This window comes from Atractosteus spatula, chromosome 8 (genome assembly GCF_055471065.1).
Source record: "Atractosteus spatula isolate fAtrSpa1 chromosome 8, fAtrSpa1.hap1, whole genome shotgun sequence".
NCBI lineage: Eukaryota > Metazoa > Chordata > Actinopteri > Semionotiformes > Lepisosteidae > Atractosteus > Atractosteus spatula.
The window spans coordinates 28,348,812-28,376,542 of NC_142713.1; the positions used below are offsets into that span (position 1 = coordinate 28,348,812).

At 44.3% G+C, this 27,731-nt stretch overlaps 1 protein-coding gene across 16 annotated transcripts; it reads right to left on the minus strand.

The window, feature by feature from the left end:
- Position 1: 1 nt before the first annotated feature.
- On the minus strand, positions 2–27,731 carry cpsf6 (cleavage and polyadenylation specific factor 6). 16 transcript variants are annotated; one of them, XM_088924164.1, is made up of 12 exons: positions 27,577–27,684; positions 18,866–19,075; positions 18,046–18,149; positions 17,551–17,669; positions 16,848–17,024; positions 16,440–16,553; positions 10,384–10,894; positions 8,391–8,510; positions 7,927–8,042; positions 6,771–6,924; positions 6,140–6,331; positions 2–466 (listed from the first exon to the last, which is right to left on the minus strand). In XM_088924164.1, the coding sequence occupies exons 1-11, from the start codon at positions 27,634–27,636 to the stop codon at positions 6,145–6,147; spliced, it is 1,872 nt and encodes a 623-aa protein (XP_088780290.1). In that variant the 5' UTR covers positions 27,637–27,684; the 3' UTR covers positions 2–466; positions 6,140–6,144. The 16 variants fall into 16 exon arrangements, with proteins under 16 accessions (XP_088780290.1, XP_088780289.1, XP_088780287.1 ...); XM_088924163.1 differs by having other exon boundaries at positions 6,140–6,334; XM_088924161.1 differs by having other exon boundaries at positions 17,524–17,669.

Consider the following 27,731-nt stretch of genomic DNA (forward strand, 5'->3'; position numbering starts at 1 on the left):
AGCGGCAGTAAACATTTTATTACAACACTAACTCTAAATCTAATAATCAAAGCTGTGACATTTACAGACATTATCTGAACATGGAACATTCTGCAACACAGGAAGAGAGATAAAAACAAGGTCTAATGACACTTCGGTTGTTTTTTTTTACAAGATCCGATTTCAAAATAGCATTTGTTCGGGGGGAGGGAAGGGGTGGAGGAACAGGCATGTTTTTTTTTTTGTTTTGCAAAGCAGTAACTTGAAATCACACAGGTTATCAAATAAAACATTTAAGCAACATAAAAAAATAAAAAATAGAGCCGTCGGTTACCATGAACGTAGGTTTGCTTTACTCTACTGTTGCTGTGCCTTACACGTCCTTGAAGACTGAAATCCAATGCTTTCGTGTGGAGACAAACGGGCTAGGACAGTCTTTTCCTGAAGGCCTCCGTCTTGACTTGCAGTCCCATTCCTCTTCCTTCAGCTGTAATGTGTCAAAACGAATGTTGTAGGTTTTTTTTTTGTTCATCCCATTAGTGTACACAATTTCGCTAACTACACAACACTGAACATGCACCTCTACGGTAAACCTTTCAAACGCAGCTCTGCTGAGGCACTCTTACACAGCCCAAGTCAAGGACAAAGCCAGAGCAGCACCAGGCAGATGAAGAGACAGCCCTGGGGTTTTAAAAAAGTGTCTAATTTGAACGACATGTCATAACACTCCTCTCATCTGGGCACCACTGAGCGATGGTGGTGAATACATTTTAAAAAAAATCCACACTGAGGGGTCGTTACAGTTGCCAAGCTAAGTCAAGGTAGGCAGTGAAAAAAAAATGCAACATATGGCATCAATCTGATGGGATTTCTGGAACGGACAATTTAATACGTTCACAAAGATCTTAATATTGAGACGAGCATCGCAAAGATTTAGGAACACGTTTAAGAGGAATGCATTTCTCCATTCCCTGTTACAGAACGGATGTGGTCATTATATTAAGGTAGCTTTCAAAGCCCTTGTGTGAATAAAAATACAATTACACAAGGCTTTGGAAGACCAGACAGAAGAATCCGAAGGGGCTACTGGCAAAAACGCCAATGGTGCTCGTGAGAGGAGTGAAATATTTTAGACAATGACAAGTGGGATTGGGAGAAAGGAGCTGCAACAAATACGCCCTGCCTGCTGCTAGTTTTTGCACCAGGTAAATAAGTATGCAACACAGGACTGAGAACAGAAATGCTAACAGATAAAAGTTTTGAAGTTGGGCATGCAGTCACTTATTAAAACAAACCTCAGCAGATACAATGAGTTCCCACAGCGTTCAAGAGCTTTAAACCACATGAAAAAAAGTCCCAAGGAGACCATACAATATTATAGTTTTGATTGAGTGAAAGCACTTCTCGGACTTTTTCATATTCTGAAAACGTGCATCAAATTGCACTCTTTTCAAACAAGAACAGAGGAGAGGAGCTACAATCATTTCCTGACTTGTCCCACCAGGTAAAAGACGAACAAAAAAACTTCTCTCCTCCAGGCAGGAATGGGCAAACTGATAAATTATGGCGTGCCAGCAGGCTAGCGCAGTGCTACGAAGCCAGGCTCAGGAGCACAGAACTAGCTCAGCAAAGTGAAAGCCACTGGGAGTGAGCCCAAGAGTCGTGCCTGGGAACACGGTGACGTCGGAGAACCAGGCACCCTGAGAGGGAATGGGGGAGGCTCACAGTAGACATGAATGCAGCGATTTACCTGTTGCAAAGCCAGGAAATGTGTAGATACATGACTTTTTTTCAAGTGCTCTGTGCCAGTATGAAGAAAAGCAGCCTCTCCTCAACTAAGGCAGCTGCAGATTTGTATTTTAGTTTTACATTCCCCTAATATAAGCAGAAGTCATTTAGCTACCGCCCCAGTCATTTTAGTCCACTGCAAATTTACATAATGTTTTATTCCCAAACTCGCTTGCTAGTCTATACTGGCTGAAACACTTCAAGAACGTTTCACTCTGTGTGACTAGCACTCATTACATCGCTCAAATACCACATTGAATGCATTGTGAGTTTAACTGCAATGGATAGACTAAGTGGAACAAGCAAAGTGGCAGTGTAAATCACATGTGCACATATTAAGAGATTTGCATGAGAGAAGAAAAATGTTAAATTTGGAAAGGGGTGTCGGCACTGCATTCTCGATACCTGCAAACATTGGTACCTAAAGACAAATCAAAAAATGATTTCTTCTGTGCAACCTTTCAATATAAAAACATGCCTGGAAAGCTAAACGAACAGGTTAAACATTAAGTTCGAACATGAAGACCAACGTCTAGGTTAAAATAATTATACTTCCTTGGTTGCCATTATAATAAACCAGTAAGGGCTGGTGGTGAATTACGAGACAGGGGAGAGGGAAAGTACAGGTCTGTGGTGAAGAAACCACGCAACAACTTGCCGTTAGTACTAAATGTTTTAGATTTAAAAAAAAAAACTTCACCTGAAATACTAATTGGAATTTTTGCACAATCCAGCACCCAGGATGTGGGACTGGACAGACAGTGGTTTCTCCAAACTCCTTTCCATAAAGCTGAAAATGTTTGGAATGAAAGAAATTTAGACCCAGTGACTCGGCGGATGGATTTCTCTCCTAGCTACGCCCTCTACGAGAAACTTGCTTTCTCCTTCACAGTTGCGGGTCTCAGGAGCTCTTTCATCATGAAGGCAAAGGCAGGAAATCTGGGGCCTGTGTTCAGTCCTACACACGTGGGACTGGGAATGTGACCTCACTGAGGCTGCCGAACAGAGCAGATGGGGCTCTAGGAACAGTGTGGTGCAGGTTTCCCTCTCTGGCCATCAACGGCAGCAGCGCAGACAAGGTGTTCCGAGAGGTTCCCTGCACACAGTGGTGAGACCAAACCCAGAAGCCTAGCACCCAGCTTCTTAACTGAAACAAGAAGACTTGAGTGGTTTCTTCACGGCAAACCTGTACAAAACGTACTTCAAAGAAAAACAACGAGATAGGGCTGCACCCAAAAAATGCCTTAATAATGCCAATGAAGTTATGGTAGCAGAAACTGTCGCCTTCCAAGCTAGAAATCTGCTGTTCTACAGAATATTTCACAACCCTGGCCTCTTGTTACAACATGCCCTAGTCCACTGACAGGCCGCACCTGCAGACTAGCTTGACATTGAAACAATTTTCAAACCGCATCTCAAACTGATGCATGTATACCGTCAAGGATACTAAATCACGGAATTATGTAGTTTATTTTTTGGCATTATTGCCCACAGCTTAAGCGAGACAGACTAGATAACACAGGAGCTTCAGTTAACTTCGATAAAGCAGTTGGACCGTTAATTTGGAGTTGAACCTTTTCTGTACATACACAAATATTCAAGTACTTCCAAACAATAAATGCATGTTTCATTCTACTTTAGTTACAAAAGTTAAAAACTTCCTTCCATGTGACAGGCTAAATGCAAAGGCCTGCTTTTAACACAATACAAAACTTATGCATCCATTTTAGACAGCTCGATTAAAATCTTTACAAGCACAAGCAGGTGACTGTTCTATAAAGTCACACAATGTGCATCTGCAACAGCATTGTATATTCACAATATTTGACTTCACAAGCTGCTGGTTTTGCAGCAAATTTCAAATTTCAAATTCATACTGATTTTTCACCCAGTGTTTCTTTGGGGAAATTCCTTTTGAAAGTGTCTGGGACCAATCATTGCATGTAATAAATTAACTTACATACTAAATAAACGTATATTTATACAATAATAAACCAAACAAATCTTACATCTGTCTTACAAAATATGTAGTTTTACAACTTGAAAAAGTTATGATCTCATTTAAAATTACACAAAGTAGGATACTGCTAGGTTACAGGACATCCAAGAACACAGGGTTTCCCGCAATCTGCATCTTTATAATAGAAACGTAAGCAGATTTGCTTTTTAATGCAAACCTTTAAACTCTAGAACTATACACATAAGCAAGTTCAAAATTCTCTTAAAACTGTGCATTCTTTTCACATCAATCTAGATATCACTTTTGACTGAGCTGGCAGTGTGAAAACCTACCATTGTTAAATTGTCCAGGCTCATTCAGTGTTAACTGCTACACTTCCAGTACTAACTGGCTACAAAGCTTGGAAAATGACTTTTTTCAGTACTGAATTTGCCATCATGACTTCAGCGGTCTGATGAAAATCTTACATGGTGGTCATCAGCAGCTAATAGGTTTGAACAGTTAACACAGAATGACCTTAATATTTATTAAAACACTCCATGCTGGAACTTAACATTGCAGAAAAGAATATGCACCTAAGTACATTGTCAAAGAATGTACACAACTATCACCTGAGACTTACATTAGTTCCCTCTAATGTAAAATTACCACATTTAACCTTTGACATTTTACGAGGTCAATAATGTCTTCAAATTTTAGAATGTGAAAATGACTTGAATACTGAACGTCTAAGTTTTCAATATCGCACAACAATGCCATTTTAATATTTTAGCTGAAAAAAAGCTCTCAAGTAGAGGGTCATCTAGGCTCTTTATAAGTAACAGTATGAGAAGCGAGTGAGACAAAGCAAATACACAATTCACACACACCTTAAGTTTTGTTTTCAGGCCCCATAGAGGGCAATTCTTAAAGAGGTAGAATACCAAGGGGTGTTAATCCAGTCATATAAAGCTTAAACAGAGCAAAGAAAAATAAACAAAAATCAAAATGCACAACTAGAGCCAACAGCAGTGTTAAGCATGAATTGTGAGCTGTAAAGAAGACTCAACAGCTGATTCTCTAGATTACAGTGTAGCAGCAGTTGACCCCATTACTACAGACCGGAAAACTACCGATAAGATTTTACAAGCATGTAAAAAATGTCAATGGCAACAAAATAGGTGTGAGGCACCAAGAAAAAAAATCATTAAGAGACTCGGACGGTTTTTGTGAACAAGCCTTCATGGCTTGTGGACTATAACAACTCCAAAGCCAGATTAATGGGAAGAAACATTGTTGTAACTGTATTAACAGCCCTGGAGATTTCTTTGGTCTTCGACAGAAAAGAGAATCACATGCACTGCATTTGCTCAATAGGATTACACTTTTAACAGGTGTCAGCACCACAGTAGTGCAACAGGGAAAGAAGTTTCCAGGGCTGCGTTCAAACAATTCTTCTCAATATATTAAAAAAGAAGCCCTTCAGATTCACAATACTGATGAACTTCCAAGTATTCTAAGGCACAAAATAAAAAAAAAAACCACAACAGTAAATGGAGACACTTTTGGTAAGAAAAAAGTACCAAACAGTTAAATGTATTTGTAGCCTCTGGGTATACTCTCTAAAGAGGTTATTTATAACATCTTCCACTAGAGATTTCAAATTTTATTTCAAAGAAATAAGCAGGTACAGGACTGCTGTTGGGATACAGAGTGAATGCCACACCTCCAGCTACCTTTAAGGTCACTTTGGTATTTGTTGGCAATAAAACAGACAACTCTCACACTGGGCATGATGTCTTACAAACCCACATCTCCTTTCAAATTGACAAAAGCAGAAGACAGTTTTGTGGACAAGGAAATGTAGGCACACTGGGTATACTGACAATTACAATTTTCTTTCATTTATCAGGGGATTATACAAGCCTACTCAGAATCTTTGTGATTAGAACCTTAAATCTATATACTTATGTTTGGGTGTAAAATAAGCAAAAACATAAAAATGGAAGAAATACATTCTTACAGCAGCTTGACAGCCCTGATCAAAATCTCTTTTGCTTACCGATTGAAAACATTTCTGTTTCTTTGTAAAATAAGTTCAAATGTAAAAATACAAGAAATTTAGTCACAGACGATGACTCAACAGGAAGCAACAAAGCACAGTTAATGCTCTGAAGCATGCAAATAAATGCAAAAGTAAAATTACACAAGGATAATAAAATAACGCCGTGGCGGTACTAGCGGTTCCATCAATTTTTCAGCAGGTGACTGCTGTGTCCTCCATACGAACGCATACGTACCCGTCGATACCTACCCAGCACCGGCTCAGACAGTCTCCCGCAGGGGCTGCTCCTACAACTCTGCCCTTTCTCCTAGAGGACGGAAGAGGTCAGCGCGCTCAGAGGAAGACACGACCACGGCCAACATACACACCTTCCCTAGCGGTGGCGGTACTCCCTCTCTCGGTCCCTCTCGCGGTCCCTATCCCGCTCGCGGTCGCGGTGCCTCTCGCGCTCCCGGCTGCGCTCCCGGTAGTAGTCGTCGTGACGATCGCGGCTGCGGGACTTGTGCCGGCGGCTCTTTTCCCTGGAGCGGCTGTGATCCCTCTCTCTCGACCTCTCCCGTCTTCTGAAAGGAACACCACAACTCGCGTATCCTGGAAGCGTCTCTCTCTCTCCCACCCCCCACAACCAGCTCCGGAACTCAGCCGCCAGGGTTATTTTCAGCATTCAGTCCAATCCGCTGGGACTTTTTAACGATTGACCAATGTGGGTGCCTTGGCATCTTTCTGGGAAAGACGGAACTACTATAGTACTTTAAACACTTCACACGCAGGTCAATGTATCAGTTCACACCAAAATTAATTTTTATTCTTTGTTTATTCTGTAGTGACTTCACACAGTGGTCTACAAGCATTTCACCTGCCTCTGAGCTGTCCTAGTATTCATCAAAGGAAAGGGGAATTTTCTATAACTCCACGGTTCTCACAGGCATGAGCAGGCTAGCCATATTCATAGATTAACTCATAACAGCACTGAGAGGAAGGCGAGCGAATAAGTTTTACCTGGATCCAGAGCCGTAAGACTTGGACTCAATGCCGTGCAGACAGTCCTGTAAAGAACTGATGAGCACCTTACAGCGGTCATCTGCAGACACCTTGGACTGCTTAATCAGAGAGATGGCAGTGACCAGGGTCTCAATTGCACTACCGTAGTCAGCTGAAAGGAAAAATAGACAGCAGAACGTGAATGCAGTTGATAGCCAAAACTTTAATGTTTTTCAAAAACACCAACGCTGCTTCTCAGTAATGGACGATCTCTCTTTTCAGCAGTTCCTCACAATGTTACACAGCAGTCTTCTCGCTACTGCTCACAACTTGGTTCATCCTGTTACTGTTATCGGTTTTAGCCATGGATTTAATTAAACTTACATTCCCAGAGCACTTACTACTTCTAACCACATTTGTCAACACCCTGTGCTTTAGTGCTCGTCTGGAATTCTGAAAATAAAGAAAGGTCTGTTCTACTTTTGAGTGCGTTTATTTTTCCAAACTTGTGGTTTTTCCAGGGCACTTGGAGAACTGGGGCAGTCAGCGTGTACACACGGCGTTTACGTGTTTGGAACCCTAAAACTATTTTCAGTATAAAAATGCAGTCGCCAAACAGCAAGTAATGATTAAAGGCCCATTCAGACTGGAATCGCCAATTGTCCTGGTGCACTGGAATAACATCTTCAACCCTATCAGGGAGAATCAGGAAACACAGACTACAGGCCAAGTGACTGATCACCTAGGCAATATCGGTGTTTGAAAAGTTACAGCTTTGGCCCACGGGATATTTGAGCAATACCCCTTGGAGAAAATACAGTGCTCCAGCTTTCTGGTTTATTCTGCAAATGAACAGATGGATAAACTACCCACGGTCGTCCTTTTAAAAACACTGAGCATTCTGCTTCAGAACAGCTCACAAAATGGCTGATCGATCTCCAAGGCAGACTGGCTCCTCCAACCCCCACTCTCGCCAAGACATTCGTCTTCCGACACGCTACAGGCTCAAGCGCGGCCTGAGAGCGGCACAGCCCCTCTCCGACCCTGCCAGCACCCAGGAAGACGCATGGAAGGCTCGTCACGTCTCCGGGAGCTGCCGCCGCCGCGCCCCTGGAGCACCCACCCTGGGGACCCCCAGGTCTTCACATCGAGAAACTCCGGGGGCGGGACTGACCTGCACTGGCGTCCGACACCGCCCTGGAGATGGCGCTGCTGGAGATCGCCCGGTTTCGGTTCATGATCTCTTCAAACTCGGCCTCGTTCAGGGGCGTCCTGGCAGCGTCCATTTCCCTGGAAGGGCAGGAAGACAAGGCAGTGAGAATCGGCACAGGCTGCCGCGCGGGGGGTGGGATCTAGCACTTCAGGATAAAAAGATTCAAGGCAACAAGAGCAAGAAGGTAAGAATTGAGAGAGAGAACTTGTTGAAATGACAGGAGATTCTGTTAAGACACAAACTCCTTGAAAACTTAAAACATCGAGGCACAAATGGGTCACGTCTACCATTTAATACTGTACTTAAAAATCCGGTTTATTCACTTTTTCAAACAAGCAAAACAACAAAAAAAAGCAGCATACACTCAGAAAAGCCATGTCACAGCTTACGAATGTTCCTGTTCTTTGCCACCAGTATTTACTAACCCTGAATCACTTGAATCGCGCAAGTGCTGGTCGCCATTTTTCAGATTGACCACCCCCTCGTTTATCCACGGGTCTCGGGGTCCTAGGTCGTACCCGCAGATTAGCGAGGGTCGCGGATTACTGAAATTAGCCAGAAGGGTACATTCAGGGTTACTAAGAATGACTACTCTAGAAAATAAATATTAAAAAAAAAAAGAAACATCTCAATGCATTCTCAAAACCAAAAAGAAAATATTAGCTTTATAAAACCAGCACACAGCACACTGCTTACAGCACATGGCGCACAGAAGCTGGTTAATGTGTTTTTTGCATGGCCAGGCCTTTAAACAATTTTCTGGCTTCTTAGCTTTGCAATAAGAGATGCATGAAAAATAACATCCACATAAAAATAAAACAAAATCTTGCTAATTGTGCCCAAACCGATCCCGGCTGGATAAGAAGTCCAATCAATTCAAAATCAAACCAGATAAACAGATCCAATAACATCTCCCAGGCGTGCGCATTCCCATGTTCTGATCACTAAACACCTCAAGTCCTTCATCTGTCCGCAACCGAGATAATTTCTCAGAGGAGCGTGATGAAGGATGACCTACCTCCATTCCTATGACAGCACTGCAATTACCCTATCTTCAAAAGCAAAATGTACCCTGCAGTTTTAGGAGGAACATAAAACGACCAAAATTATGTAACCTGAAAGCCAAGTATAACCGACACCCTTTTAACTGGCTTATGGAGAACCATGATGAAATGCTGGCTCTTAAAAGGTTAACAGTTTAGCACTATACTATAAGCGGTTTTTCTTACATTAGAAAAAACACGATACGAAGCAGAAGAATCTCCAAATAATTCACACCACTTAAACTCAAGACGGTGACCTTCAAAAGAGTGCTGCACATAATTGTTTAAGAAACAGCAAATGTGAATGAAAAGTGAAAAGTCAATGCACTGAAATAAAAAAAAACCCCATGACAGTTTGCCCCCCAAAAAGGCAAGAGACTTTCTGGTTTAACCGAGATATTTCCCCATTCAACTACATTAAACACTGAAGAGATCATTTTGCCATGTGCAACTTACTGAGAACTATTTTACAGTGAAAGCCGAAGCATCGCTGTCTTGGCTTTGCCTCTTCAACTTTGAAGTTAAAAAGCCACAACAGTTTAGAGACATAATGGAGATCTTGCCATTTGCAGTAGAAAAATAGTTTTAAAAGGCAACTGCTTGGGCTGTTGTATTGGAGATGGCACCCTGGAACACTCATTTAGAGCCGATCTCTCTAAAATTCACAATCCAGCCTTCACCCATTTAATCCCTTTAAACCCTTAGAGACAAAGACATCAGCTTTCAATTTAATATACAGCTACAGTCAGCGGTGGGATCTAAGCTGCTATGAAACAAGTAAACTTTTTGAGAAACAAAGGCTTCAAGGATTAAATAGCTCTTTACTTATAAAGGTACAGCTAATCAGCAACTTGAACTGACAACCACAAATGCACAGAAGTAAATCTTTCAACTAAACTAGTTCATGCGTATATATATCGGACCGATATACGGCTTATAACACATGTACAAATTTACATTTAGCAGAATTATTCACATTACAACCGGAATTTTAATTAGTTGCTCTGTTTCAGATTTTCCCTTAAAACTCTAGAGCAAGTTAGAAATGCCAAGCTTTTTAAACTCTGGCTTAAATTGTTGCTTTTTGGGACAAAAAAAAAAGATTTTGGCCCATTAAACAAGGCAGTTACAGGGCAAACAAGTACTTTGAGGAACACGAATGAATAAGGGAGGTAAAATGACCTGCAATCACATCTGAAAGCTTAACACTCTGCCTGGAGAGCAGGTTCCAGAAGGACAAGAGAAAGGACAGCACAGAGGTGGAAAGGAGAAACTGAAGAGCCAGAGGCAGTGGTTTTAGCTGCTGTTCCTGCTGCCAGTGGTGTGCAGGTACGTCTTTCAAAGACAGAAGCCAAAGAGCAGCATCCCAAGTTACCTGCCAGCAGGACCATAGTCCCCTCTGTCGTACGGAGGCGGGCGGCCGTAGGGGTCTGAAGGAGGAGGGCCGCGGCTGTCGGACGAGGGCATGCTGCTGTTCCCGGGAGGAGGGAAGAACGCGGGGTTCACGTGGGGGGCTGGCGGGGGCGCTCCAGGAGGGGGTCCGGGCAGGTGTGGCGGGGGGGCCAGGGTGATGGGGGGCCCGATTGGTCCCGGGGGCCGGGGAGGGAAGGGCCCTGGAGGCGGGGGCGGGCCCTGCTGCGGGGGAGGAGGCCCGGGCGGGGGCCCGTAGCCCGGGACTGGCGGGGGAGGGCCGGGCGGGAGGGGGCCCATGGGGGGCTGGCCGAAGGGCTGGCCGGGGAACATGACGGGGGGCGGCGGGCGGTCACCCCTGTTGGGAGGCCCCGAGAGCGGAGGGGGCAGAGCCTGCCCAGGGGGGGGAGGCCCCGGAGGGCCAGGGGGGCCGGGGGGGCCAGGCGGCGGGCGTGGTGGTCCTCCTTGTAAGCCTCCTGGAAGAGAGAAGAGGGGGGAAAAAAACAAAACAAAAATTTGACTACACAGCTGCCAAAAACACCGCAGAAGTTCAACCGAATAAATCCTGCCCTCAGCTCCAACTCTTGGAAAGCGCTTTGAAATTTTGTAGACAAAGAGAAAAAAAACTATTATTGCTGACCACGCTGGCCAGACAGTTCCCACAGAGCACCCAAAAGGAAATCTGTAGTCAGGAAGAATCCCAACTGTCCTTCGACTAACTGTGCTCTAAAGAGAGAGCAAACAGAACTCGGCATTAAGAATAATAAACCCAAAGAATGCAAAGGAATGGAAGGAAAAACAACAGGAAGAAAGAGCTTCTCAGGTGCTTCTTCAAAAGCACAGTCTCCATTTTTAACACAAAATGCTTCCAAGAAAAATGTGCATTCTGGAGGGGATGGAAAAAAAATAAACCACCACCCCCTGTTCTGAATTTAAATTCAAAATAGGAATAGACAAATTGACAAGCCATCAGTATACAGGATGTAGTCAGCCAGGGGGAAAAAACATTCCAGGCGGATGAAACAGTTCAGCTGCCATATCCATTATCCAGAGAGCAAAGGAAATAAGGGTTGTGGTCAAAATTCATCTGCAGAGACCGAGACCATCTAGTCACCCAGACTATATTTTTTTTCCCCCAAATTCAGCATCTTCGTGCGATGTCTGTAAGTGACATACCCACAGACCGGGAGTTCAGTCGTACAAACAGGCTGTGGTCGTGCCATTTTGAAAGCCAGAGTCCAAGGAGCGGGGGAAAAGACAAAAAGCTATAAAAAATTTCTTGCATTTGTACAGAACTTTACATCCCAAAATGAGGAGAAAACGTAAAGAGGCCGGATTGTGTCATCCAAATGTGGAACTGAGCCAGGATTAACTGGGGTTAACGTCTCAAACAAAGGCAGCTGCACAGTGACCCCCCGTTACCATAGGGGGCACTGGTTTGGAAAAGCTGGTTTAAAGAGCAGAGCGCCTCCTGCTGGTCCACCAGCAGCCTGATTTTCCTTTAGAGGCCTCCCAACTCAGCAATGACCAGCCCCAACCACGCTTACCTTCCACGAAATGACAAGATCAGGCTACAAAGAGGCAACATGGAAATCAAAGATCCTGAACACAGTATTGCTTTGTATGGATGAAATATTCTCATGAAACTATCATAATAAAACATTCTAGTAAATTCAATCATCAGAGGTCACAGTTATATCCCTTTCATGTAAAAGATTAGCTCGTCAAAGCAGGGTTGTCAACTGCATGAAAGGGACGTACTCATGTAGCACCTCTCTTTAACAGACTTCAGATTTAACTGACAAAATCTACAAAGCTTTGCCTGTTAATTCAAATACTAGACCCTTTCCACAATAATGAAAAAGTAAAGGACAATTTTTACAGGGTTAGGCAAACTGCTTCCGAGGGGTGTTTGCATTGTGTATGCTTTAACACATTTTTAAAAAACACACTAAAATTATGCATTGAAATGAAGAGCATATTTTATGAAAGCAGACACTGGAAGCAATTTTCATTGTGTTGACTGCAATTGTTAAAAAAATAAGACAAAAGATCCAGAAATAATTAAAGGTGTATTTTTTTCTCATATAATAGTGTTTATGAGCTGGAAAAACATTTAACCCCAAGACTTCATACCAAACAGTGACCTTGGGAGTACTTTAGTGGATAAGCACACTACACTTTTCAAAGGAAATTGCTTTCATCATTGCACAGTTTGCAGAGCACCTTTTAATAACGAGCACTAGATTAGACTCTGGCCATACGAACAATGTGAAACATCAAGGAAACAAAAGTCATAATGAAGATTCATAAAATGTATCATTTAATGTGATGAGGCCACCGAGGTTCAAGGCAACCATGGTTGCCACAGTAACACTTCCTAAAACAAGGTCAGTCATGTGATAACAGTGGTTTATGCAGGAGCACCATTTTGTTAGGTTACCCGTGTTGTCACTAGAATTATACCTACCAAGCCTGAAGTTAATGGCAAAACATTACTTCAAGAGGAGCTGTTTGCATTTGTATTTTACCAAGAACTGATGGCTCTTATTAGAAACTGATTTTGTTGTTCATGAATTACACCGATGTTCAGGAATTAACACATCCAACAGCTTATGAGGAGTTTGTGGGACACGTTACAGTTCTCAAAATGGTTAACGGCGTATTGATAAAGTATTGCAGCAACCTTTCAAATGCCAATCTGAAAAGGCGTTAGTCTAAAATCATCATCAGTAAAGCTGTTCATAACACTTTGAAAAGGTTTTTGAACATGCAGGTCAGAGCTGATGCAGGACTAAGTTTTGTCTAAAACCGAATGGCTTTTCTGTCCCCATTTACCTGCTTGGTATGAAGTTGCTCAGCTGCCCAGTCTTCAAACCAGCAGTTTCAAAAGTGGGAAGAAAAAAATCCTTACAATCATGGTAGCCTTCCACTGTTTGGAAGTCTAATTACCCACAAATCTCAGGAACAGGACAATATCCATTGCTTGTCAAATGGATTAAGTTTTACAATGACTATATACCTGACAGCTCTAAATGTAGGCATGGGCTTAGGCAAATCAGTAATCTGCTGACCTTTATTTATCTTTAAATAATCGCAATACAAGTACCAAAACTGGGTCACTCCATTGGCTTATAAACTATGCCAGTATCAGGGCAGGGTTAAGAGGAGTCCAAAACAGGTTTATGATGGCAAAGAAACCCAAAAAAGGAGTCCAAAGCTCTTTAAAAATAAAACGCACCCAGTACAAACCAATAGGCAACACTTAAGTTGCCTACATGAGGCTGCAACTTGGAGTTCCTTTAACACATCTTATCAAGACACTCCATTTATTTCACTTCGCTCTCAATAGACCAACAGACCCAGAGGCAGGTGCGGCACACCTTCAAGTCAAGACAATGGAGAAGGATTTAACAGCACTGTAGAGCAATATTACATATGAAGGAAAGCAAGAGGATAAAACCTGAATGCATTTAGGCTCATAAAATCTTGTAAAAAGTTTCACCTTCATGCAGACATCTGGTCCAGTGTTAGCACAATTGCCCTTTTGCTCCTCTCCTGATGTGTAATGCTCCATTTTCAAGAGCCTGAGAAGCAACGTTTTGTGCAATTTCCCCACAGTGAGCTGTACTCACTTAACCTCACTATTACTCTGCCATGGTTGGCCAGTTACTGGACATACGACTTTTACAACCAATCAGCCTGTAATCTGACCAAAACACAGCCCCTTGAGGAGGCACACTGCAGGTGTCCTCTACTTGGTGAGCATCAAGCTCCATTTCCACACCATCCAGCCTGCCACCCCATATCAAGGCAAATCTTCCAGTTTTGTGGGCTCCGATTCCCACATGCTACAGTACTGTACTTCTCACTGTCTTGCATTATAGGATCTACTGTCAAACGCAGAAACAAATGACCCACATATTTATTTCATGTGCTGGGGTTCTAGTACTGTCACCACTGAAATGTATATAGTCCAAATTCACACGGACGTGCCCACAAGATTCACATGGAGCAGCAGGGTCCTATTTTGCACAATAAACAGGCACGGCATCTCACCCAGCCTGTCTTCTATTTCCACAGGTTCTTGTGCACATGGCACCAAAGGTCGCTTTCTGAGCAATGCTTCTGTACATCACCGATGTCACCCATCAAGCAGCACCTTAACTTCTTCATTCATTCCTACTCTCCACTGTTACCAATGCAAAAGGTCAGAGACGTTGCAATGACTATGAAGAGTCCATCACACTAGCGAGTCTCGACTTAATGCTGTCATATCGCTGGTACAGTGTGGTGGAACCACTCTGTACTAATTGTACAAGTTACCCGTCATCTGAGTTAGCTCGAAGGAGACGAGCAACATCTCACAGCAAAAACCATACCATGTGCCCATGATGGAAGATGAGGCCCCTTTACAGCCTTTCTACACTTTTGACATACAAGTACGGATCAGACACCACCCTTACTAGCATCAGACCAAGGACTGGGAGCCTCTGTTAGCAAAAGAAGAGTCAAGCTGACATTGTTTGCAGTTCAGTGTTGTAGATTGGTGGTTCCTAATTCCGGTCCTAGGGGAACACCGTAGATATTCCAGTTGACCACTAAATAGCCTGTGCTAATTGATGACTTAATTCATCTACTTCCTTGTTTACACTTCTAACTTGGTTCTTCATCAAAAACACCTGACTTCAAGGGTACTGTTTCCAACTGGTTCAGCACACAGAGCTTCACAAAGCTCTGTCCTCAGATTGTTTGTCCCATATTTCTGACTGAACAGCCCTTACTAATTGACGGACAGAATGATGCTGTATCGGACACTTCCGCAGTGAGATTTCGTGGTTGAAATTGGTTACAATTAAGACATCAAACCTGAAAGTGACAATTCTAAAAGCCAGAAATCAGTACAGGGCTGATGCCAAAGACAAATCCCACTGGACCTATTAAGAGCTGTAAGGAGGTTTATCAATACACACCCAAAAGAGAACTGGATTCAATCAGACTGCGACTAAGAATCCGGCCGAAGCACAAGCAGTGCTCCAGAAGGGACCGTGTTCCTCCAGGACCAGGAAGCACTGGTCGATGTAGGGCTTTCAACCATCATTCCAAGGATTATTAAAGCAGAACAAGGTTGTGGCAGCCTTTTCATAACAGAACCTCATGCAGCACCTATCCAACGAACACAGTCAACTCCACCAGTACACGAGTTGGGTGAAAACACCCCAGGAGCCAAAAAGTGACGATAAAACACTCTACATTAATACCACTCCCGCAACTGGTGCCTCCTCAAAAAAAGAAAGCCTCTACATGAGAGATTTCCACCTCACTGCGTTCGTGACAGCGGAATGAGAAAAGGAACAGGGATTATCTTTGCCCGAGCAGCCATAAACCAAACTGCAAGGGGACGCAACTCCATTCAATAGTTTTCTCTATATTTCCTGCTAATAAGCTGCAGCCGAAGGCACATAAAACAGGGCTAATTTAGCGAACACAAACTTGCTCATCATCTTAAGCAGAATCTGGGCTTCGGAAAGGAAGGGGCATCAATGATCCTCTCAAAACTGTAGTGAACACGCGCAGATTTCAGTCACGCGCGTCGTGGTCTAGTGTGCGCAGACAGCTGAGGACAAAATGGCCCTAGCACGACACTCCAACTCAAGAAACGGCAAAGCGACAAGGAATCGCAGAAAGAGAACAATACATTAGGAGGTCACTTCTCGACATCCTTACCACAGCTGCGACACAGGAAATAATTACAGCCTCTTTTAATATCCTGCCAACATCAGTGTGGACCAGCAGGTCCATCACACGTTTGAGCTGCTGGCTGAAGAAAATCATCTTTTCTTCCCCCATTTGAAAGAGCTCCACTGTGCACCTGTCTAACCCACTGACCTACCACTCTCACCCGGCACAAACCACCACCCCTCCAAGACAGCGTAAAGACGGGAGTCAGTTCTTGACTCCGCAAAGCGAGGGGGGTTGACTCTTAACAGAACACTATCAATAGGAGATGAGGCGTTTCACCTCTGGGTCGCCAGTTCGCATCCCGCCCAGGCTGGAAGCAATTGAAACTCATTTCCATCAGATGGCTGTCCTGGTGCCTATGGGAAATGAGTTGGGGTGGTCTCAGCCCAGATCCTAGTGGAAGAAAAACCATAATCACAACTGGCGCCTTCTCTGGCAGGAACACACAGAGGAGCCAAGGCAAAACCAAAAACCAAAAAAAAACGGAGGGGGGAAAAAAAAAGATGGGCCAGCTGGCTGGACCACCCTCACACCCCCATAGAGGGTGGCCCCACCAAAGCAGGGTGGGAGACGTTAACGGACTTGTGGGTAAAGCTCTCTCCTGGTGGAGCTGGGGGGGGCGGCTCTCTCACGAAACGCTACCCCGCACACGTCCTCTCTGCGTGTATGTCCGGTGCCCCTGGTTACCTGGGAAAGGAGGAGGTGGGCCTCCAGGTCCCACGGGCCCAGGAAAGCGGTCTCCCCCGGGCCCCGGGGGGCCAGGGAAGCGACCCCTCCCTCGGCCACCCATGGCAAACGCTGCTCGTGAGGAGGCTCCGGGCGGGCCGGCCTTGCCTTCGCCAGACATCTGTCCCGACTGCGTAGCTGGAAAGGAAACCGAAATTAAATGCGAAGTCTTGCAGAGTCAACGCCGTCCCCGAACTCCCTAAAACCGCACTGTGCTGAATTAAAAACCTGCAGTCCATGCAGAAAAGCCACAAAAACCAACACGAATGACTAATTTTTCGCTGCAGGTACATGCGTATAAAGGATTTTTAACCGTTCCGCACACGGACACACCTCTAAATGGGTCGGTTGCACCTTAAGCGATACCATACAGTGCGACAAATTTTAAGCATGATTTCACATTACAGCTAAAAACAATTACTGCCAATTCACCTCTCAACATACATTCGAATTAAGAGCAGGAACATTTCAACAAACTCATTTTGCAGCTTTGAAACGGTTAAACGGCTACTTTTTGGAAGCCTGGACTATGAGATGTACAGTAGCACGGATGGAAAACTGGTATCAAAGACACAGTTTCTTTCTAGCATTACTGCAGTTTTGTTGAATGCGCAAGTCCTGCCTGCTATCGACATACTTTTCCTGGATTGCATTTCAAACTGACTCAGTGACTGTTTGTTACAGGGAGTAACGATGGGGTTCTGCCCGTGGAGTTCCCTTTTCGACAGCAGGTCCATCAGCTTCCTGGACGAGGCCTCCGATCCCACACAGACCAGGGCGAACCTGAAGAGGCAGGACAAGCCGTCAGAAACACCGCACTGGCGAAACTCAAGCTGCGAGCTCCCGTTCCTATACTCCCTCTTTAGCCGTAAAGTCAAGACACATTTTAGGTCGCTCTGGAAACCCAAGACTCCTGGCTGGGATAATCATAGTGGAACATGGAGCTCTTGCTCTACTGTCTTTTTTTTTCTTTTGTCCGACTTGAAAAACTGAACAGTCTTACAGAGTGCGGCCCGTCTCATACGTATACGCTGAACGTGCACCAGAAACAAAGACTGTCTCCATCACACAGCACTAGATAAAAACGGGAGCTTGTTGACCAAGTTCCTGACTGTGCAAGACTGAAGTGCGCGCAGAGAATAACTCAGAATAACCTTACCCCTTCGACTGGCCGTTGGCTCTGTTTTCGAAGAACTTGATCTCCAACACGTCATTTATCCCAACTGAGCGAATGGCGTCAGTCAAGTCCTCATCTGTTGTCCACTGACACGACAGAAAGACAAAACTTGATAAATTCGCATCGGCGCTTTGGCTGCTGTTGTATAACAAGGACTCTCTACACGAACAAAAAAAGAAAATGTACACGTTTTTTAAAAATACTGTTAAAGAGCACAACCCCCAGTGGACCGCGTTGCCAAGAAACCGCTAGAGAAACGAGCTGCTGCTCTCGGTCACGTCACCAGTTGGCCAGGCGACAGTGTGAAAAGCAGGAGGTCTGTCAATCTGCTGGGTGGCAGCACAGATCAGGGCCTCTGCAGTGCACACTCACCAGACGGACGGGAGACAGACGCAACCGACTTAAGGACAAAAGGAACTGGGAGTTTGGAGAACTTTGAAAGTGCCTGTTTGTAAAGCATCACAAAAGTGAGACCAGGCCTGAGAAGAACCGTGGAAGAATGACTGAATTGTTTATTATGAAGCCGGCGAGCGTCTTAGCTGCCCGGCTGCGACAGCAACTTTATCAAGACCTTCAGTCGGTAGCTCTGGAGGAGCTTAGGGTTTTGTTTGGTCTTTCTTCGGTTTGTGGCGTTTTCTTTGTTCCTTGCACTGTGAATAAAGGATCTCGCAGCTCTGCACGTGTGGACCTGTCTATTTTTAATCGCTCCGCTGCGTCGGGCGGCGCCCTACTGCTACGCGGCTGGTTAAGACCCCAGCGGCCCACGCTGCCAGAGACAGCGCGGACGGGGAGCGACGCGCACCCATGTCAGGTTGCCGATGTACAGGGCGATCCTCTTGCCGGTGTAGGTGTAGACGACGTTGGCGGGGGGGCCCTTGCCCACGTCGTCGCCCACGGCCGGGGGCAGGTTGTCCAGGTAGTCGCGGTCCTCGGGTGCGTCCCCATTATTGGCAGATGGCGAGATGACGTCGTCGTACAGGTCTATCTGTTCGTGGACGTTATACTCCGCTTCCTGTGGCACGGGGAAAAAAAACAACGAGGAGACAAAGCATGACGCGCTGGTCAAGGCAGCATTCGCCACTCCATAACCCGGGTTTGTTCTCCAGACCCAAGACTGCCAACATTTTCTGGCCCACAGTGCACATGGATAAATATAAAGCTTTTTCGGCACGCCTCCCTCCACTGACCCGAGAACTCTACAATTTAAGATTTGAAATTAAACTTCTTCAGTGTTTGATCCGACTTCGCCTCAGAAAGCGCAAAATCGTGTTATCCTGCCAGGAATAGATGACCTTAAAAACCCCAAGCGCTCGTTCGGCTGCGCAGAGACACGGTCCTTTTTAAATGTCCGTCAAACATGAAAAACCGAATCTGCACCACATGAGGCTCTCCCATGTGAAGAGACTCAGAGCACAGCCCCTGTCGTCCGTGCGTTAGGGCTAGACAACACCACAGACACACCACAAAACCTGTCCAATAAAACCTCTGTTTAAAGGAAAGGCTCCAACATACCTGATCTTTATCCAGACCCCAAAAATACCGCACATCTGCTAAAATTAACAGAAAGTGCCCGTTAACTATATGTCCAGTACCGATATTTTCTATGACTTAACAGTATTGAACCACGACCAGTATATGATTGTAGTGATTGGGAATAATTACATTCACGATCACCACATGCAGATGAGTAAATCTGAAGACATTTTAAATGGTAAAGATGTTGTTGTTGACTGATATAAAGGCTCCAGCAAACAAGCACAAACAAATGTGTAGTGATCTTAGAAAAAGCAGGTCAAACAAAATATAGAGATATTCATTACAGCTTTACAATAAGTTAAAAGTAAAAATGTAATGTTTATGACCACACATCGTGTAATAAATACACATATGTATTTATGTAATGGATTCATTACAAACTTGGATTAACTACGTACTCACATCCATTTTCCCAGTCTTTTCGCACTCTTGGCAGTAACATCATACTGAACCTTCAGTATGATACAGTACAGCCCTTGTCATTGCTAATTCACGGTTTCACTCATTAAACAGTTATGTGCAGTATTAGTGTTGCAATTTGAATGCGTATCATTTTCTATACTGTGGTCCAGCGGCTGTAACATACACTTTACAACTTAGAAATCATCAAAAACAGACAACTGTTCACCCCTATTAGTTTATTAAAGGTTTTAGAGAGAATAAATTAGATTTCAGAAATTGCACAGCACCACCGTTACTACTTGAAGGTTCAGTGTGGGAGAAACACTGGATCAGAGGGTCACAGGACGCACAGCCCTGTTTATTCACTGCCTGTTCATCAGCCACATTTACACTAGGAGTCTAGGTCCTCACGCCTCCAACTTAATAAAACCTCCCAAACGGAAGCTTCAAATCACAAAAAACTGAGAAGTTTCCATAGAATATTAAAATTCTAAGGAGAATTTTGACTTTGGTCAGACCAAACGTGCAAGTTCAATTACAAATCTATTTGCTTATAAAGTGTACAGGTAGAACCAGATAAGGTTTTATTACACAAACATAACGGCATTACAACTCAATGCTCATAAGACTAACCCTTTTTAATATTACATATTAAAAGTGTTGTAATCTTCCTAATTATCACGAGTATAAAAATCACAGGCAATATTGTCTTTTGGGATTCAATTCATATTAATGAAAATGCACAGGTGGTTTACATTTTACTGTTTTAGGTTTTGTAACCTAAAATTATTTTAGGTTAGTGTTTTTATTTTATGTTCTTATACTCTTTAGTGTTTTAATTTAGGTTCTGTAAAGAGAAGGCAGGTGGAGACACAAAGGAATTCTGGTCCAAATTTCCCAGAGAGCAATGGGGCTTTGACCTGATGTCCACAGTCAGCTGACCAATTGGAAGAGGACACTCGATTGGGTGACCTATAAAACCAGGAAGCATGAGACAACTAGGTTAGTTGCTGACCTCTAGGAGCTGAGAAGATGGCAGGAGGAGGGACAGAGAAATTGCATGAAAACAGAGCATCAGATGAGCCCAAGAAATCAGCTTTTTTTTTACGCCGTCTCAAATATAATCAGATTTTGTTTTATAACTGTAATGCATTGATCTCCCTACTGTCTTATATATATTTTGTAATGAAAAAACACTGCTATTTAAAAAGCACACAGAACACACAAGGTTTTACTGTGTTTTGGAGGCCCTACTGACTTGGTAATCTATGGCTGTACTCCAGGGTTAGTAGGGTCACCTTCTGGTCAGGATTTAAAGCAAGTGGAAAAGCTTACCAAGAGAGACTGAAACCATTCTGTACCGCAGATCCTTTCACATACTGCTAATCCTAGACTTAACTGTAGAAATGTGCTGCAGACGACCCCTCACTCTTGAAAATATGGCAGGTTCCAAAATGGCCCATTTTTGGTAGCTAGCAGTTTTCCGATTGTAGCCGTTTCTTGAAAAATGCCAAAATAACAGCTTTAACCACGACTCGATATTGTTCCCCACTCCCACAATCCTTTGCGTAAGTGCCCCCATGTCTTGGTTTTAAATGCACTTCCACATGTCCTCCTCTTGTGTCTTCAGTTCATCTTTCACCGTTCTTTTTGAAGAAGTGCTCTGTGTAGACTTTGTCAAAGCCCTTGAATACCTATATCTGGTCGCCTTGAAGTCTTCGCTTGAGATTAAAAAGGTTCATTTTTGGGAATTACATGGCAGCTCTGAAAGGACAAGGATTTAGTGCTTCAAAGGATTAAGGTTTCTGCAAGTTTCTATTTCACAACCCGTGACGATTAGCAGGGGCAGACCCTGCAACCTGTCTCCATTGCGCAGGCCTCTCAACTCTTTGGATCAATCACCTACCAAACAGGCTAGATGGGCCTAATGGCCTTATCTCATTTAGATAAGATAAGATCACTTTCTTGGCCATATACAATTTCTCATATTAGGAATTTGTCTTTTCCCATACCCCAACTTGCTCTCCATGAGAGAGACAGACAGGGAGAGAAGCTTGGGGTCAGAGCGCAGGGTCAGCCATTTATACAGCGCCCCTGGAGCAGCTGGTGGTAAGGGCCTTGCTCAGGGGCCCAACAGAGTAGGATTCCTCTGCCGGCCGCGGGATACAAACTGGCAACCTTCCAGCTACAGGCGCAGATCCTTAGCCACAGAGCCACTGCACCGCATTTGTAACCATTCTTATGAACATAAGAGTTACAGAAATCCTCCTGGTAATCTGTCACCTTTATCAAGAACTTACAAAACTTTTCCAAGCACTCAGGATATTTTTAAATGTTGCAAAATTCTGGAGGGATTGAATTCAAAAGCTGTAAACCATATCTCATGTTTGAGCTTCATTCCTCAGGAACCAAGCAGTTCTGCACCTATCCTGAGGCTATCCATGCTCACAGTTATAAAATTATTGAATTAACTGGTAAATTTGTGGATTCTATTTTCACTGTGATGTAACATCACATTGTATTTTGCATATGAGGTGTGTTATTTTTCTTTCTTGTATCTTATTTTTAGCTCACCACAAATTCCTAACCTCAAAAGTTGGTCTGACAATAAAGTTGATTGACTTTAAACAGTGTTAACTTTTCTTCTTGCGTTAGTTACCATGGCTACAGATTGTGTTTTCCCTGACTTGCCAAGCAGATGCTCATTCTATGTGTAGTACTGCAAGTGGAAGAGCCAACACCAATTTTAACAGTCCCTAGAACAAGGTATTGAGGCCGTTTAACAACAGTCCTGCCAATCTGCAGCTTCTGCTTAAATCCTTGTAACCTCCCATTGCCTATGTAAAGCTGCAGAGCACAACTACAACAGCCATAAATGAGGCACTATTTGACTCGTTGCCAGAAGCAACAATACTAGGGCCTCTGAATACCTGGGGAGAGTATCAACCAGTAGCAAGCCCTTGTGTGTCACCCCCCCCCCTCCACACACACACAAAAAACTTAAAAACAGTCACTGGGGTCTCCTGTAACGGACTGGGCTCACCTCAACGACACACCTGGCACCCAGCAACCTGGTTTTGGGTGGGTCCAACATTTGTCTGCAGCCACAAATTTAATAAGATTTTCTGAAGGCTGTGAATCTAGGAAATATTCTAGATTCACCTTTTTGTGGTGAAACTGATCTATTGTGAGCATTATAAAGCACTTCCCTTAATTCACAACATAAACTGATAAATCGTTCGGCAGCATGACAAGGCTACATTCAGACGTCTGACGCTGCTGAGGAAGGTGCTGTCAGTCATCGTGAAGCAGGACAAACGGTGCATGTTTTGCAGCGGGTTGCCAACTTGTGGGGGTCCCAGGGCTCTGTACGGCGCCTTGCAGTCACCTGTGCTCTTCCTAGATCTAGACCATGGCCCATCCCTGATCCCTGTATTCTCTCGACAGGCTAGGAACAGCTGACACTGGAAACCCCATATTGCAAACAACAGCGTGCTTCCCTAGTATAATCTTGAAAAAAGAAAAAAAAACAGCACCCAAACGAAAGTGCTGTAAGTTGCTGCATTTTTCTTTCTTCGTTTTCACCCGACGTGTCTTTCAGCAGGTTTTGCTCATGAAAGTGATTTACTAATGATGCAACAAAGTCACTACCGAGTATCACAGTCCATGAAGAGCGAGCAATTCCTCCAAATGGCAATAAAACACACGTCGGCAATATACAGGTTTTGGATACAACATTTTACTTAACACTGCACATGGAATGATTCCTTTGTTGCTCACAAGACAGTTTTAATCTCTTTTTAACATCATGTTCGAAGAACGGCAGGTCTTTAAAGAGTAGAAGAATGAACCGGGGCAGTAGGGTCCAGGAGCGGTCAGGATTCTGGACTCATAACTGGAAGGTTGCGGGTTCGAATCCCAGGTGACACACTGCTATTGTACCCTTGAGCACAGTACTTGGCTTCAATACAAAGCTGTTTAAATGAGTGTATGTGTAAGTTGCAATGGATAAAAGCATCAGCCAAATAAATCAGCAGTAGAGAGAACTAGTAAAAAAATAGGATAAGTTAAGATAGAAATACAAGAAGCAAATAGCTTGCAGCCATCGGTGGGAAGGGTCATAACAGGTATCAATTTACCCACAACACACACACTTTCATAAAGGTTTAGAAAAGTTGACAATTCAGTTCTGGTTTTCCTGTTAAACTGCTGGCAAGTGCTTCCTCCCTGCAGACTGCAGTAACCCAAGATCGTCAAAGCCATCAAGTTAAAGATTGTCCAGAACACAACAGCAAGAACACTGGGGTTTCCCTTGTCCTGACATCTTGCAGTACTTGTCTATAGTTCGCAGTCTGAACACGTCATTGCGCAGTCCCGTCAAATCTGTCTGCTGATCGAGACGGATAGGAAACTGCCTATTTTACTTCGCTTAGAGGGCAGCCACAAATTATCATAAGCCTGATCTGTATATTTCTGAAACAAACACATGACAGTGCAGACAATTCCGCGGCATAAAGCATTAGAAAATGCTTTATGAATGCTTTCAAAAATGCTTTGAAGCTTGTGTGCCCTGTATGCACTAATGTAACGCAGAACCTGTAACTAAAGACATTTAGCCTGCAATACATCACTTGTTCAGCACCGAGCAGGGCATGTCTAAAAGAACCCACATTCGACACTAAAAGTTTGAACAGATCTCTTTACAAGTCACTTTTCAGCATCAACCATTTCAGATTTCTGAAATACTGACAGTAAACCAGAGAGAACTGAGGCCTAGCAAAGTACGCACGTCCGATTTGAAGCAGCCACTGTTTTATATGAAATGCAGTACTAATAATGACCACTGGAAGGATAGTAATGTCCCCTGTGGACACGGTATGTCCTTTCCCGGCACGTTATTCTGACCTACAGTATTTCTGTCTTCATTGTGATACAGCCATTCCAAAAAAGCAGTTTGCTGAAAATCAGGCCGGATGTCCAGCCTTAAGGATTACTGCGCCAGGCCACCTGTCATCTCGAGTGTGAATATGCCAACGCAAATGCTGAGTCTTCATCAGATTTTACTAAGGACCAGCAGCGTTGAGTCCTAGTCCCCCAGGATATTGTTAGCTGCAAAAGTAAGATGTTTAGAAGGCATGAGTTTCTATAGTGTGGTAACGACATGAACCCCGTCAGTGGGGAATAAGCCCTGCTCATGACCCCCAGGTCCAGCCTGTTGTCGTAACATTCTGCTTCCCTGTTCAGACCACCAGCCCCGAATATCTGCCATAACCAGGAGGGCTGAGCTGCGAGTGAGTATACAGAAGCTCTCCAGCTCCCCAACAGGGCTGAGAGGGCAGCGTTGACAAAGCTCAGTGCAGGTGAGGCCAAACTCTGCACAAAGACTAAGGAGGGAGTACCAGCCCCAAGGAACGAACGAATAAACGAGAGAAAGGACAATTTATTCTCTGATCGGCCTTGGGTTCGAGTCTAGGGGGGGGGGGGTTGTTTACAATGTGGAGGCTGCATCTTTCCCCCCTGGAGCTCGGTGACTAAGTCGCCCATACATGTGCACCCTACTATAGACCTGCAAACCCTCCAGAGCTCGGTCTCCACCTTGTGACCTTCGCTTCCAAGAGAGAGTCCAGTCTGCCACAGCTCTCACCATCTTTCTGAAGACGGACGGACAGAGGGACACTAGCCCCGCTGCCCGATCTAATTCCAGTCGCGGTGGAATGCAACAAATGCGTATTTATAAAGCACCCTGAACAAAGTTTTGACTTGTGGTAATCTGATGAGTACTGGACACTGCGTAAGTGTATCAGCGTATTCGTCAGCCCGCCGCCCCCCCTCCAAGAACGAACACTGTCCATCCGCCACACCCCATTCAAACTGAAGGCAGCACAACTCGATAACTCACGGAAGTACTGCAGTACCAAAACGCAACACACTGCTAAGAATGAGCTCTGCACTTCGAGACCGAAATCACCGCCACCGAGGTGGGAACGCACTTTCACGTTTTAGAAGCCGCAGGCGCGCAAACCACCACGACATACCGCACATTTTAAAAATGTCTTTTCTAAGCACAATTATTAATCCAGATGTGCCCGGTTGCAATTATACACTCTCGGAACTCTTCGTACAGTAACTTCGGGGATTCAGCTCCCGGCGCAAGCGGAATCTCACAACGAACAAACACAAACCTTAGATGCAAAATCTGAGGGAGCGGGACGCAATCAGAAATCCCCACAGTACACAGTCCTTCGATACCTTTCTAAAAAAGACCGATCACTCATGGACAGTGTGCATGAAAACACTTCTCATAAACGGCCTGGACTGAAGTCTACATAACCTGAACCATTAACTGTGAGAAGTTTTAAAATGACTTTCAACAACAGCAGGTCTGCAATTGAAACTCATACAAGAACCACCTTGATTTTCTGGTACAGAGAACAATAGCATTGTGAAAAGCACGCCAACCCAGTAAGAAAAGTCACGATTTCAAGTTAAAGGCTGTAATAAGCCGCTTCAAACGAGCTCATAGCAGACAGAAAACGTCCCCCCCCCAACTCCGTTCCAAGTATTTAAGAAATAGACCCCAATTTAATTTACAGCTCACAGAACAAACCTATGTAACGAGATTCTCAATGCGATCGCTGCAAACGCTTAATGAAAGTTAAGACGAAAATGTGTCTCAGCAAAAATTTGATTTGGGTCTACTTTATACTGTGCACAAAAATACTTAATAAATGTTGAACATGCAAATTGAGTATCATGCATTCCGAAACGTGCGAACAATCGAAGAAACGCCAAAATAATTTTGAGCACGGCTTAATGCGTCTATGAAAAGTATTACAGGCTGAAAACATCACCCTCAGAACTAAACAAAAGGGAGCACGAAAATTTCAGAGGCGCCAAAAATCATGCCAATTAATAAAATCAGTGCACGTGGTGTTTACGTCTATTACGAGTGCTATATTTTAAATTTCGTCAACATCACGTTACGTCTGCGGGGTCATATTACACTGGGATCGCGTACAGCTTTCAAAGCATGCAAACAAAAACAAAAGGTCAGCTACACGCACCGTTTTAATTCTAGCCCTGTGAATACTTAATGACTTTAAAGGAACGGTGATCAGACTCCGGCGAGGCGGGAGGGGGGGGTATTTCTCAGCCCGGACATTTGCTCCCCGAGGACGTGCACGTCCCCGCGCGGCTCACGAGCAAGGCCTCAGCCCGCGACACAAACAATGGAAGCGCTCCCACGCGCCGCGCCGCCCGCCGCCGCCGCCGCTGCCGCTCGTTCTCTCTGCTCCTCCGGGAAACTCCGGCAGGGCGCAGCGCCGAAACACTGGGCTCGCCTCCCCCGGCTCGTTAAGGGCACCGAAAATCTAGGGTGCTAGGCCATTCGCTTATATTACCCTTTAATCTAAAAAAAAAAACACTCCCTCGAGGTCTTTCTCTGAACAAAAATAGAAATCCTTTCTATAAAGGGGCATTAAACATACCCAAACACGGCCGTCCCTTTTCAGGTCTCCCACACGAAATTGCAATTCTGCATTACGCACCGAGAGGATAACAATAATGCATGCTCACCTGATTAAACTCCTCGCCAACATCCGCGTAGATATCGATGTGATCCACACCGTCGGCCATTTTCCACTCTTACCTCCTCCTCCGACTGGCTTGAACCAGAATAAAACTGCTAACAGGAAAACACTGCGCGTCACATCCGATGGTCGGCCAAACAC